At 41.8% G+C, this 14,599-nt stretch overlaps 1 protein-coding gene across 5 annotated transcripts in view; it reads left to right on the forward strand.

Moving 5' to 3' along the window:
* Nucleotides 1–2,507: 2,507 nt before the first annotated feature.
* The window catches only part of LOC109935633 (rap guanine nucleotide exchange factor 1-like), a 211,055-nt gene continuing 198,963 nt past the window's right edge, over nucleotides 2,508–14,599 (forward strand). For all 5 annotated transcript variants that reach the window (XM_048613629.1, XM_048613630.1, XM_048613631.1 and 2 more), the window contains exon 1: nucleotides 2,508–2,802. In XM_048613629.1, the coding sequence (XP_048469586.1) occupies nucleotides 2,778–2,802 (25 nt within the window). In that variant the 5' untranslated portion in view covers nucleotides 2,508–2,777. The remainder of the gene's footprint in view (nucleotides 2,803–14,599) is intronic.

Raw genomic sequence — 14,599 nt, forward strand, 5'->3', positions numbered from 1 at the left:
AAGCCTGGCCTACATGTGACTCCAGACTCATAGCAATGTGTGGTTGACTCTTGACTGCCCTTTGGGCGAATAGGGATGGGCAATAAATGCTGGCTTAACTAGTGATGCCAACATTCCATCAACAAATGTTTAAAAATCTTTTGGTTAGGTGAAAAGTCCTATAGGCTGGAATTTGGTAGAAAATGATGGTGCAGTTCTGGTTGCCCTGTTATAGAAAGGATATTATTAAGATGGACAGCGTTCAGAAGAGATATACTGGTGTATTGCGAGGAATGGAGGTTTTGAGTTATGTGGAGAGGCTGGATAGGCTGGGAGTTTTTTTTAATTGGAGCGTGGGAGGTTGAGTGGTGACTTTATCAAGGTTTATACAATCATGAGAGGTATGGATAAGGTGAATGGCAAATATTTTTTCCCTCGGGTGGGGGAATTTCAAGATCAGGCGGCATATTTTTAAGGTGAGAGGGGAAAGATTTAAAAAAGACATGAGGAGTAATTTTTTTACACAAACAGTGGTTCATGCATGGAATGAACTTCCAGAGGACCTGGTGGATGAATGTACAGTTACAATGTTTAAGAGGCATTTAAATAAGTACATGAATAAGCAATGTTTGGAAGGATATGAGCCAAATGCAAATAGGTGGAACTGGTTTACTTTAGGATTATGATTGACATGGACTGGTTGGACCAAAGGGTCTGTTTCTGTGATGTATGAATCTATGACTCTAAAAGGACACAAGCCATTATTAATGTGCAAATTGAACTGTGTATTGTTCACTTCTTAAAATAGACAGCCTATTTCCCTTAACATCCATATGAGTTTCATGATATTGCTCATATTTGCACATAATTTGCCCATTGGTCATCTATTGGAGAAAGAGGGGCGCAGAAGCAACAATACAAGTAATGGAGATGGGACTGCCAGAAAAAAGTACACAGAGAAGGCTGAAGACTTGATAAATGGATGTTGCGATGAGAGATTTAAACATAGCACTATTGAAAGAGGAATGAGTGATCAACAGAAGGTGAAGGGGAAGGGTGATCAAACAGCATTGTGGAAGACCCAAGAAGTAAGAGAAACTAAAAAAACACAAGCTTTTCTCTTTGCCTCTATCTCTCTCTCCACAACTGCTGACAACTTCTGTTTTTAGTTCAGACTTTCAGCAGGTGCAGGATCTTTGCTCATGAGGTGCAAGTTGTTGTTGTAGATTTAGGGGGAGGCAGTAGCATAGTGGGAATGTTACTGAACAATTAGTCTAGAACTCCAGGCAGATGTTCTGGGTACATGGGTTCCCACCATGGAACATAATGAAATTTGAACCCAATAAACATAAAACTAGCCTAATGGCAGCCATGTATCCATTGTCAGTTGTCATTAAAACCTATCTGGTTCACTAATGGCCTGTATTGAGTGAAATGCGTCATGTGAAATCTATCTAAATAGCTGCCTAGCCAGCAAACCTATATCCCATAATCCCAATAAAAAGTACAAACAAACAGAGAATGCTGGAGAAACTTAGTAAATCTGACAGTGTCTGTGGAAAGAGAAACAGTGGTAATGTTTTGAGTCTGGTAATATTGCTGCATTTGCACATCATTTGTGCATGGGGAAGGGGGCACCTGTGATGATATGAGTGATGGAGGTGGGACTTCCAGGCTTAAAACTAGATAAAAGTCAGGTGCAGGCATGATGAGCCAAACAGCCTCCTTCTCCACTGTAATAATTCTGTGAATCTGTGAAAATGGTGCCATGGCAAGAGATTTAAATATGGCAGGATTGGAAAAGGAATGGATGACTGCCATTGCTTCCTCAGGGATGGAAAACAATGTAAAGTCACCATAATCATAGAATCCCTACAATGTGGAAGCAGGCTATTACCCCATCAAATCCACACTGACTCTTCAAAGAATATCTCACCCAGACACACCCACCCTAACCCTGTATTTCCAATCACAAAAATAAAGTTGCTGGAAAAGCTCAGCAGGTCTGGCAGCATTTGTGAAGGAAAAAACAGAGTTAACGTTTCGGGTCCAGTGACCCTTTCTCAGAAGGGTCCCGTGGCTGATCCACTTAGCCTGCACGTCCCTTGGCACTACAGGCAATCTAGCAGGGTCAATCCGCCCAACCCACACATCCTACCAGATCATAGGGTAGCTCTCTCATTAGTGATAGCAAGTTTAACCCAAAGGTCTGCATACCTCAGGTGAAGGGAAGAGGTTGAGAAGAAGAGTGCTTTATGGTAACCTTCAGCCGGTGTGAGAATTGAACGCACACTATTGGCATCATCATATAATCACAAAACCAATCACTACAGTCAACTGAGCTAACAGGTTGCCTGGAGAAATGGAGACGTTTTTGGGGTTGGGGGGGGGACATCGACTAGTAATGCAGCCCTCCGGCCGAGAGGTGGTGGTGCTGAGGGATGGAGAGGAAGGTTTTTGTTTTGAGCGGTTGGGCAGGGAAGGTTTCCTCTTGTTGTCGCTGGGGGGAGGGGAGGGGGTTGGTGGGTTGTCTTTTTTTTAAAGTCCTTCGCCGTGGGCGCCGTCCTCCTGCGGCCGGAATCAGTCAAGTGAGTCAGCTCGGAGATACAGATACCCAGAGAGACACACACGCTGCCCTATGGGTAAATGGCTGTAGCCGGAGGTGGCACCATGGGGACCGAGTGAGCGGGATTTCTCCACGTCAAGAGGAGGAGGAGGAGGAGAGGAGGAGAGGAGGGGAGGGGAAAAAAAAATCAAGAAAAAGCGAGAACGAAGTCCGCGGGGGCCGGCGTCAGGAAATGTCCGGGAAGCTGGAGAAACCAGGTGGGCCAACACCGAAGGGTTGTTTTTCGGGGGGAGGGGTAAGAAGAGGCTGAAGGTCACGGAGTCGCCGACCAGAGCCTGGCTGCCCCCACCCCGCTGGAAAGTCCGAGGCTTCTCCGCACGCGCAGGCCGCAGACCGGGTTTACCGTTCCCGTCACTTTTTATTCATTTCTGCTTAAACCCTCCCCGGTAGATTATTTCGGAAATGGAAAGTGCAACGCGCCACATTCCGCGAGTTGTTTTGTCAAAAAAATTAATACGTTGTGAGGAGGGAGTCGACCGAAGGGGTATTTTGCGCGGGGAGGTGCCCGGGTGGTCGCTAACGGCGACGTGCTGCTCACTTCAAACAGGAGGCGCCAAGACCCGCTCGCTCATTCACTTACTCAATCGGTTTGTGTTTGTTTCAGCTAGAGTCTGCCTTCACTATTTCTTTTACACGCCCCCTTTCCTGATTATCGCCAGGAGGCACCGGAGAGTAAGGAGGAGGGAGTTCCCAGGGAATGGGTATAGTTTCAACTCATACCCTTTGCAATCCCCATGGGTGCCTTCTCTTGCTTTGCTTGGCCTAGGTAAATCTACTGTATGGAGAAGTGGGTCCAAACTTTTCATTTTAAGGTGAATGTTGATGCATTGCTGTCCAGTGTTGTCGTCTTGCCATGTGCAGACGTAACGTTCAGCTGTCTGGGAAGAGGGTTTAGTGACCTCTAATTTTGGTGTGAGGTTACTGACCCTACCACTATCCCTGTGTCAACAACAATTTATTTATAAACCATCTTTGTAGTTAAAAGTCCCATGGCGCTTGACAACATTTGTAAACAAAATTTGACACTGAGCTGCATGAGATGTTGAGACAGATGACCAAAGTCTTGGCCAGAGCTAGATTTTAAGGAGCACTTTAAAGGAGGAATGATGGACCATGAAGTTTATGTAGGGACTTCTTTGGCAGCTGAAGGTAACAGCTACCAATGGTGGGAGGATTCAAGATTGTGGATTCTTGTGCCCAGAATTGGAGGAGCACATTGATCATGGAGGGTTATGAATCTGGAGGGGATTGGAAGTCGTTAGGGCTACAGCAGAAATTGGAAGAAGAATGAGAATATTAAGCACTGCCTGCCCAGTACAGGGATAATTTGTGAATAGGACTTGATGGTAATTGAGACATGGACAGCAGAGTTTTAGATGACATCAGGTTATGGAGGATAGACTTTTGAAGGTTGGCCGGATTGTGTTGGAATAGTCTAGAGGTAGCAAAGGGGTACAGTTGAGCAGTAAGCTGAAATAAGGGTAGAGTCAAACAGTGCTACTGGATAGAAATAGCTCGATTTAGTAATGATGCTAAATGTGACATTGAATTCTTCATCTGGTTGAGTCAAAATCCGTTGAATGATATGGAACAGAAGGAAGCCATTTGACCCATCGTAGTTGTCTGTTTTGCATCTAGTTACTTTTTATGACTAACTTTTTTTTGGTTCATATGTTGTACTTGTAGGGTGGAAAGAGTGAAAAAAATAAATTAGGCTGGGCTGGGATCCTCAATCACTTTTCACATGACAAATTCTTCATCCTCAGGATCATTCTTGCAAATCTCCTCTGAACGACAGCGTCAGCATACTCTTCCTGGGGCCCAAAACTATGCTCAATACTCCAAATGTGGTCGACTAGAGACTTATACAGCCTCAGCAGTACATGTCTGCTCTTGTATTCCAGCCCTTGTGAAATGAATACCAACATTGCATTTGCCTTCCTGACTGCCAATTGAACCTGCATGTTAACCTTAGAATTCTGAGCTAGGATTCCTGACTCAGTTTGTGTGTCATATTTTCAAAGCCTTTCCCCATTTAGAAAATAAAGTTTTAGTAAATGTTTGCGGGCTAAGTAGGTCAGTTTCAAGAAACACATCTGTAGCATAATTCTCTGTTTCAGGTGGGTGTATGAAAGATTTAACAATTGCATATTCCATACGCAAAGTTGGACTCATACAGCTCATGGTATGGCTCTGGGGAGAATTGTTGGATAAAGATACCTAAGGGTATGTTGCCAATTGGATACAAAATTGGCTTGCCGGTAGGAGACAGGGTGGTGTTGGAGGGTTGTTTCTTTGGACTGGAGGCTTGTGACCAACGGTGTTCCAAGGGGATCGGTGCTGGGTCCACTTTTGTCTTTAGTGTAAACAATTTGGATGGGAATATAGGAGGGATAGTTAGTAAGTTTGGTGTAGTGGGCAGTGAAAATTTGATCAATTGGGTCAATGGGCTGAGGAGTGGCAGGTGGAGTTTAATTTGGATAAATGCCAGGTCTTGCATTTTGGTAAAACAAACAAGGACAGGACTTGGTAGGACCCTGGGTAGTGTTGTAGAACAGAGATACCTACTGGTTCAGGTACATAATTCTCTGAAATTTGCGTCACAGGTAGACAGGGTGATTAAGAAGTCACTTAGCATGCTTGCCTTCATTGTTCAGACCTTTGAGTAGGAATATCATGCTCTGCAGGATGTTGGTGAGGCTTCTTCTGGAGTTCTGGTTGCTGTGCTATAGGAAGAATGTTATTAAATTAGAGGGCTCATAAAAAAAATTACCAGGATTTTGCCAGAAATGGAGGGTTTGAATTAGAAAAGAAAATAGCTGGATAGGCAGGGACTTTCTCCACTGGAGCATAGGGGGTTGAGGGGTGACCTTCTAGAGGTTTATAAAATCATGAGGAGCATAGATAAGGTGAAAAGCAAGGGTCTTTTCCCTAGGGGGCATCTCTTTATGGCGAGAGGAGAAAGTTTTAAGAAGGAAATTGGGGAGCAACTTTTTTTTACATGGAGAGTGGTTCTTGTCTGGAATGAAATGCCAGAGGAAGTGGTGAATTCAGGTAGAGTTACAATGTTTAAAAGACATTTTGATAAGTATATAAATGGGAAATGTTTGGAGGGATATAGGCAAAAGAAAAGGCAGGTAAGTGGGATTAGCTTAGTTTTGGAACATCGTCCGCATGGACTAGTTGGACTGAAAGATCTGTTTCCATGCTGCATAATTCTGTCTGACTATGTAGTGCTGTCACACTATTTTTCAAAAATGGTGAGAATGCTGAGCCATTCTATCATTTTATTGGTCTCTGCAGTGCAGTGCGTTTGTAATGTTCCAGAACAGATAGCTGCGGTCAGGCAGTTCAGACTTTGTATGTAGTTTTACATAATTATTCAAGTTAAGCTGAGAACCACTCTAGTTAAATGATTCGGGAAATGCAGTGGCTGTGTCCGTTGAAGATAATGTGACCAACCCATTTCCATTGTGTCAGGATTCCATCACACTGCATGTAACGACTTATGAAAAGTATTCATCAGCATCAAGACATGGTTCTAATAGAACTTGAATTCGATTTCAATCTCTCATCATGTCTTTTGTTTGCAGAGGTGAGTGTAGTTGATTTAAATAATACACTTGAGTTCTGATTTCCTAAAAATGACAGTCTGATTCTTTTACAGTGGCTGGCTGTACACACACATTGTTTTCTGTCTGAAAATGTTTCAGATTCCTTCTTTGTAGTCATACTTGCTGTATTTTACTTTGGTGTGTTTTCAGTGCTTTGTGTGGAATTCCTGTCAGTGGACAGAAGCTGTGGTCTTCTGTCTGCTTGAATTTTAGTGCACTGTATTGATTTGAATACTTGTCGTAAAGTTGTGCATTGCAGCCTTAAATAAAAGGCACACCCCATCTATGCGTGGAAATAAAATTTATCCAACTACAAAGGCAGCAGTTAAAAATGGGCATTTTGTTTTTGTTTTTTATAGTGGGATGAAGGTGGATGGTAAATGAGGGGAGATAAAAGAGCCACTGAATTTCACTACAGGATTTGAAAATAAATAGACTTTTAAAAGAAAATCAAATATCTGCAGCAGATGTAAAATAATCATTAAATGGCTGTAAATATGATATTAAAAAAATGATGTGGTATGAAAGGAAATGCAGCAGCTTGGATAAAAAGTTGGCTGACAACCAGATGGTTTCAGGAATTGTATGCTGTTTGATCTGAAGGAGGATTGAAAGGTTGGTAACCAGTGATGAGCATAATGGAAGACTTCAGGAAGGCACAAGATTAGAAAGATGGGCAGATGGATACAAAATGCGTTTTCATGTGTAATCTCCTCCAGATTTTGAGGCAAACAAGAACTAGGAATGCATTGATTAAAATTCCAAGCAGGTAGTATGATAAATATGTGAGACTAAATTATTTTGTTCAGTTTTGGTTAGCCAATTGCAGAACAGCAATGTAAAGAATGCAGCCTAGGTTCACCACAATGATATTTGGGGTGGAAGGTTATGAGAGGAGATTTGTGATCCTGAACCCTTTTCCACGGAAGCGCAGACTGCGTAGAGAAGCTTTAATATAAGTTTATGGCAAACAGTAAAGGACTTCCACTAGTTGGGAAGATTGTGATGTTAGTTTGTCAGTTTGGATCACTTGGAGTATTGTGTATGGTTTTGGCTTCCTTTATCTAAGGAGGGTGTACTTGCCACAGAGGTACTGTGACGGGATTTCAGTAGACTAATCCCAAAGTTGGTCATAATATCTTGTAAAGAGTGATTGAAGAAACAGAATTTTGAATGAGGAGTGATCTCATTGAAACTTAGAAAATTCATCCAGGGCATAAGTGGTAGGATTGAGAAGAGGAGGAATGTCTTCATTCAAGGGTGGTGAATCTTTAGAATTCTCTACCATAGCCTGTGAATGCACAAATCTTGAGCATGTCCGAGAGGAATTGATAGATTTCTAGATCCTAATGACCTCAAGGGATAGGAGGATAGTAGGGAAAAGTGGCATAGAGGCTCATTGGACCGAATGGCCTATACTTCTATTTCCTATGTTGCTAATTTAAAATCCTCTTTGAGAGTGAGGAGAGGAATGCATTTACTTAGATGAAGTATTATTAAAGTGTGGAATGGTTTGTCATTGAGTGTTTGAGACAATGTCTGTTGCATCTTTTAAAGGAAAATTGTACATGATGTTGCAGCAGAGGTAGATACCACCTTATTGGGAAAGGTAGGGAAGTGGGATTAGTTTGGTTTGCTGTACTAAAGTGCTGGGATAGAAGCAATGGTCTGAAGGACCTTCTGCGCTTTAAAGTTTTATATGGCAACCAACAAGGTGGCATTATGCTCTGGTTATTGCCTCGGTTTATTTCCTTTTGACACAGGTCTGATCATAGAATCATAGAATCCCTACAGTGTGGAAAAGGCCCTTCAGCCCAAGTCCACACAGCCCCTCGGAGCATCCCACCCAGACCCATCTCTCATATCCCACTTAATCTACACATCCCTGAACACTACGGGCAATTTAGCATGGCCAATCCACCTAACCTTGGTCTGTGGGAGGAAACTGGAGCACCCGGAGGAAACCCACGAAGACGTGAGGAGAATGTGCAAATGGACAATTGCCCAAGGACGAAATCAGACCTCGGTCCCTGGTGCTGTGAGGCAATAGTGCTAACCACTGAGCCACCGTGCCGTCGTAGCCATAGTCTTGGCAGGTATAATTCACTGTCACTGACACCTGAAGAAAGAGCGAGACTCCAAAAGCTTGTGTCTTCAAATAAACCTGTTGGACTATAACCTGGTGTCATGTGACTTTTAATCGTAACATGTACTGCTTTTTAAGAATCTGGTAGCCAGGATTCTAGAATAGATGAAAAATTGCTTTTTATTATTTTCTCATGGAATAAGGGTTTTGCCAACATTTATTTCCCATTCCTAATTGCTGTAGTCTGAGAGGTGCAAGTATACTCTCTCTGTGCTGTTGGGAAGGGAATTGCAGGATTGTGGGTCAATGGTGATGTGTTTCCAAGTCAGTTGCAGTTGCATCAGGGCTGCATCAAGAACATTGACTGCAAATTTTCAAGCTACTGTAGTTCTGCTTGATGTGTTTTAAAATATGCTGCAATGTCCCTGTGGTCCATTGTAGGTATCTGTTGTCATTCCTTCGTTCTGCAAAAATTATTTGATGAATATTTGGTTTTATTTAGATATGTTTTTCTATAATGCAGCACAGCTCTTCAGCAGTTGAACTAGTGTATTCTTAATGTTTTCAAGTTAATTGGATGTTGTAATTGATAATAGGATTCTAATAGTGACACATTTGAATTAAAATTTAGTCCCCCACTAATTTGGCAGCCCTCCATAGCTGTGCATTCCTGTTGAAATGAAATCTGAGTTTCTTCATGGGCATTATAACATGTCCGAACAGATTGGTTAAAATAACATACATCGAGAGCAGGTGGGTCTTGAACCTGGGCCTTCTGGCTCAGGACCAGGAACACTATCACTATGCCACAGGAACCCTCTCTATGGAGATTATATATTGTTGCCACACCAGCTGCCCTCTTAGAAAATAGGATCTGATGCACTAAATCTGTATAATTTTGAAAAGTATGTTGTACTCCATATAGAAATGTTATCAACTTCCCATAAACCTTTGAATATGCAATTGCTGTAACAATGAAATTGCTGCAGTGTGAATGTTGGCATTGTAGGATTAGAACTTTGAATGCTCAGATGGTTGTCATTTGACCTATTCTAATAAAAATCTGCTTTTTGAAGCAACCCAACGCACATTCTGCTGCTCTGTTTATGCTACGTCACCCTATATTTTTCTTTCTTTAGAGTATGTGATCGGCGCACACTACATTTTCAGGGATAAGACTTTTTGTGACTTGGTGTTAATGTTCACACAATTGTAGTGTAGCCTTAGTGGTTGTTTGGTAGACTTTTTAACGTGATAGTTTGAAACAAGTATAGGTGAAATCGTATTTTGAAGTAATAGACTTCAAGTAATAATCGTGTGTGGTTAATCAGAACCATTAATTTAAACTTTCTTAAAATAGTAGTTGGATCTTTTTGACAGACATTTTTCTTCTTTTAGGTTTAGAGTTAAACTAATGTGGGAATGCAATCTTTGATTTTTAGCTTCATCTAGTGCTTTAGTTGTGCTACGGAAACAGTTTGCAAATTTGGAGAAGTGTGATACTGGGCTTATTGTATTTTTTCACATCCCAAACTGGGAGAAAAATTGAATTCTAGCAAATAATTGCAGTGGTGCGATAGAGCCGACAAGGTGCGCTAACAGATTTTTTCAATGAACTCGTCCAATTCATACCTAAATTATCCATTGGTTGAGTGCTGTATGTGTTCACAGAATTCACCCAGACATTAGCATCTTGTCCTTATCAAAACATCTGACTCTTTAATTTCAGTTCCTGTTTTCATGGTGCACATGAAATTTTTGAGATGTGGTGAAATGGTCACATAACGAGTATACTGTTTAAGGTGCCTGTCACTGAGGAGATTGTCTGACTAATCATGTTGGCTGATCCATGCTAATTGTAAACCAATTGGACAATTCGCGTTGGTCAGAAAGATCTACAATGGTACGTTTATTTTTGTGGAGACAGTTGACATTCTGACCTCAGTTCAAAAATGGTGTCGTTTATGTAATTGAGGATCATGCTAAGCTTGTTTGGATTTTAATTTCGTATACCAATGATCACTTGCATTTAGCAAATAATTGCCAAAAGTCCATGTTCAAAATCAGAGTTAACTTGAATAAATCTGTCACTGTTCCTTTATGGTCGAGATTGGTTGGCTGGCAACTAATCTTCTTCTCTGTCAAATATTTTCTAGCTGTAGGTAGAGGTGATCAAAAATTATCATTAAAGTCTGTTGTAAACTGACAATCTGTGCAAGACAGCTGTTGAATTAATGTTGCAGATGACTCAATAACATCTCTTTCCAGCAGTGGTTCGAGTCCCATTACTACTACCTAATGGAAATGTTAATGCTCTGATTCTTTCTTCCTTGTTTTGGTGTTTGATCCTCTTCAGTTAACAATCAGCTGAAGAATTCAAGTTAACAAAACCAGGATTGTTTCTGTTCCTGACTTTACAGCTAAAGCTCATGCCTCAATTGTCAAAATGTTCATGACTTATTTGTTTCCTTTTTAGCAATGTCAGAATTTCCACTTCCTTCTGCAACTCAGAATTTCCGCTTTATTGAACTTTCCGAACTTCCCAATTTGTATACGTGTTTCAGAATGTCATCTGTATCCTAATATTCTCAACTTTATAATTCAAATACTCCCATTACAGCAGAAAATTGCCTTTCTAACCAATATTTAATGCCACTTTTTGCATTGGCAAGAAGTAATGAAGAATGCCTCTCTAAGTGCAATACAAGAGTTTTCAACAAAATCACTAATTTCTTGGTAAAATTACTGTTGACAGTTTATTTACTCCTGCCCAACTTCAAGATATTGGAAGAGTCATACTGAATTTAAAACATCAACTGCTTCTCTCTACAGAAGCTGTCAGACCTGTGGAGTTTCTCTGGCACTTTGTTCTTAAGATTATTAAAGTATTGGTTGATGGGTTGATATGTTTGAGATGTAGCTGCAGGGTTTTAATCTAATCTCATGTTTTCTGACATATTACTGAAGAATTGTGTCAGTGTTTTGTTCCATGTAATTTGGATGTGGTGTTATTTTTTTTTGAATTGCTCAACTCCAAAATATAGCATAACTTAGTCGTTGTTCAGATTTTTGACAGTTCTAACCTTCTTCCATCTTTTCAATTTATTTTAACTTTTCCTCCGCTTTTCAGCATTTGCCTTTTTTTTTTTTTTTTTTTTTCTACACTTCCCATTACCCATTTTTTAAAGTTTGTTCATGAGGTGTGTGCATCACTGCCTAGACTAGCATTTATTGCCCATCCCAAATTGCTCAAAGGATATTTAAGAGTCAACTATATTTCTGTGGGCCCAGAATTACAAGTAGACCAAACTGGGTACGGACGATAGATTTCCTTTCCTGAATACATTAGTGAACTAGATTGGTTTTTATGACAATTGGCAGTGGTTGCATGATCTCAATAAGGAGGTTTCGTCACCTTCCCTGGTGGGATTCAAACACCTATCCATTTGCCTGGGGTTCTTGATTGTTAGTCTAGTAAAATTGCCATTGCACCATTACCTTTACTGCTTCTGCACCGTCAACGTTTTTTTTATTGCAGGCATATTTAATTTGCTTCATTTACTCTGTTAGCACATACGAAGTGATTGAGTGGAACCTGGTGATTGCCCAGTGTAGCAATTGTTTCTTTTTCTTAAAGAAGTTCTGTCCCTCAGATGTATCCTAGAACTCTGTGGGGAAGCTAGGGAAGTGATTGCTGAGCCCTAATAAAAACCAAAAGAACTGTGGATGCTGTAAATCAAGAACAAAAACAAGTTGCTGGAAAAGCTCAGCAGGTCTGGCAGCATCAGTGAAGAAAAAAATCTAGAGTTCTGAGGAAGGGTCACTGGACCTGAAACATTAACTCTGATTTTTTTTTTCTTCAGATGCTGCCTGACCTGCTGAGCTTTTCCAGCAACTTCTGTTTTTGTTCTTGATTGCTGAACCCCTTGCTGAGATGTTTGTATCGTCAATAGCCACAGGTGAGGTGCCTGAAGACCTGGAGGTTGGCTAATGTGGTGCCACTATTTAAGAAAGATGGTAAGAAAAGGGCAGGGAACTATAGACTGGTGAGGCTGACGTCGGTGGTGGGCAGTTGTTGGAGAGAATCCCGAGGGACAGGATTTACATGCATTTTGAAAGGCAAGGACTGATTAGGGATGTCAGTATGGCTTTGTGCGTGGAAAATTATTTGACGAACTTGATTGAGTTGTTTGAAGAAGTAACAAAAAGAATTGAGGGCAGAGCGGTGGACGTGATCTATATGGACTTCAGTAAGGTGTTCGACAAAGTGCTAACCAGTCTACCATGAGGAAAAGTTAGATCACATAGAATAGAGGAAGAACTGGCTCGAAGGTGGAAGACCGAGGGTGGTGTTGGAGTGTTGCTTTTCAGACTGGAGGCCTGTGACCAGCAGTGTGCCACAAGGATCAGTGCTGGATCCACTGCTTTTTGTTGTCTATAGGAATAATTTTGGATTTGAATGTAGGAGGTATGGTTAGTAAGTTTGCAGATTACATCAAAATTGGAGGTGTGGTGGACAGCGAAGAAGATTACCTTGGAGTACAATGGGACCTTGATCAGATGGGCCAATGGGCCGAGGAGAACAGATGGAGTTTAATTTAGATAAATGTGAGGTGCTGCATTTTGGACAGGCAAATCAGGGCAGGACTTGTACACTTAATGGTAAGGTTCTGGGGAGTGTTGCTGAATGAAGAGACCTTGGAATGGCAGGTAGATAGGATAATGAAGAAGGTGTTTGGTATGCTTGCCTTTACTGGTCAGTGCGTTGAGTATAGGAGTTGGGAGGTCATGTTGCAGTTGTACAGGACATTGGTGTAGTCAGTATTGGAAGACTGCATGCAGTTCTGGTCTCCCTGCTTTAGGAAGGATGTTGTGAAATCTGAAAGGTTTCAGAAGAATATTGCCATGGTTGAAGAGTTTGAGTCGTAGGGACTGGCTGAATAGACTGGACTATTTTCCCTGAAGCATCAGAGGCTGAGAGGTGACCTTATAGAAGTTTATAAAATCATGAGGGGCATGGATAAGGTAAATAGACGAGGTCTTTTCCCCAGGATGGGGGAATCCAAAATGAGAGGGGAAAGATTTATTAAGGATCTAAGAAGCAACGTTTTCGTGCAGAGGGTGGTGTATGTATGGAATGAGCTACCAGAGGGGAGAGTGGAGGCTGGTACAATTACAACATTTAAAAGACATCTGGATGGGTATATGAACAGGAAGGGTTTATAGGGACATGGGCCAAGATTAATTTAGGGTATCTGATCGGCATGGACAAGATGGAATGAAGGGTGTGTTTCCGTCCTCTGTGTGCCTCGCAGTCTATTTCTGCCCAGCATGAATGAGAACAGTTCTGTTGAGATTCATTAGACCTATAACTAACTATGCGTAATACACTTTGGGGAAGTTGAGCTTCTCGGCCTTTAGACTGTCTTTAATCTGCCTACAGTAACAATCATGAGTTCAGTTAATTTGTGAGACTGATATCGTGAATCACAAAAAATGCTGCTTCAGGGATTCTTAATTTTAATTGTCTATCTGCAGAGATTTCTGAAACAATATTTGATTTTCTTCTGTCTACTTCGATGTGCTTACGAAGGTTAACCTTCAAAGGAGGGGAATAAAAATGTTCAAGCATTTAACTTTATTTTAATGTATCTTGGCATGAGCAAATGGGAGGCAAAATAGAAACACAATAAGAACTGGTGTAGGCCATTTGGCCCTTTGAGCCTGCTTCACCATTTAATATAACAAGGTGTAGAGCTGGATGAACACAGCAGGCCAAGCAGCATCAGAGGAGCAGGAAGGCTGATGTTTCGGGCCTAGACCCTTCTTCAGAAATAGGGGTGGGGAAGGGGATTCTGAAATAAATAGGGAGAGGGGGAGGCGGATAGCAGATGGATAGAAGAGAAGATGGGTGGAGAGGAGACAGACAGGTCAAAGAGGCGGGGATGGAGCCAGTAAAGGTGAGTGTAGGTGGGGAGTTAGGGAGGAGGTAGGACGGACAGGTCAAGGGGGCAGGATGAGGTTAGTAGGTAGGAGATGGGGGTGGGGCTTGAGGTGGGAGGAAGGACAGGTTAGGGAGGCGGGGACAAGCTGGGCTGGTTTTGGGATGTGGTAGGGGGAGGGGAGATTTTGAAGCTTGTGAAGTCCACATTGATACCAATCGGGCTGCAGGGTTCCCAAGCGGAATACGAGGTGCTGTTCCTGCAACCTTCGGGTGGCATCGTTGTGGCACTGCAGGAGGCCCAGGATGGACATGTCGTCCGAGGAATGGGAGGGGGGAGTTGAAATGGTTCG

This window comes from Rhincodon typus, chromosome 28 (genome assembly GCF_021869965.1).
Source record: "Rhincodon typus isolate 14 chromosome 28, sRhiTyp1.1, whole genome shotgun sequence".
NCBI lineage: Eukaryota > Metazoa > Chordata > Chondrichthyes > Orectolobiformes > Rhincodontidae > Rhincodon > Rhincodon typus.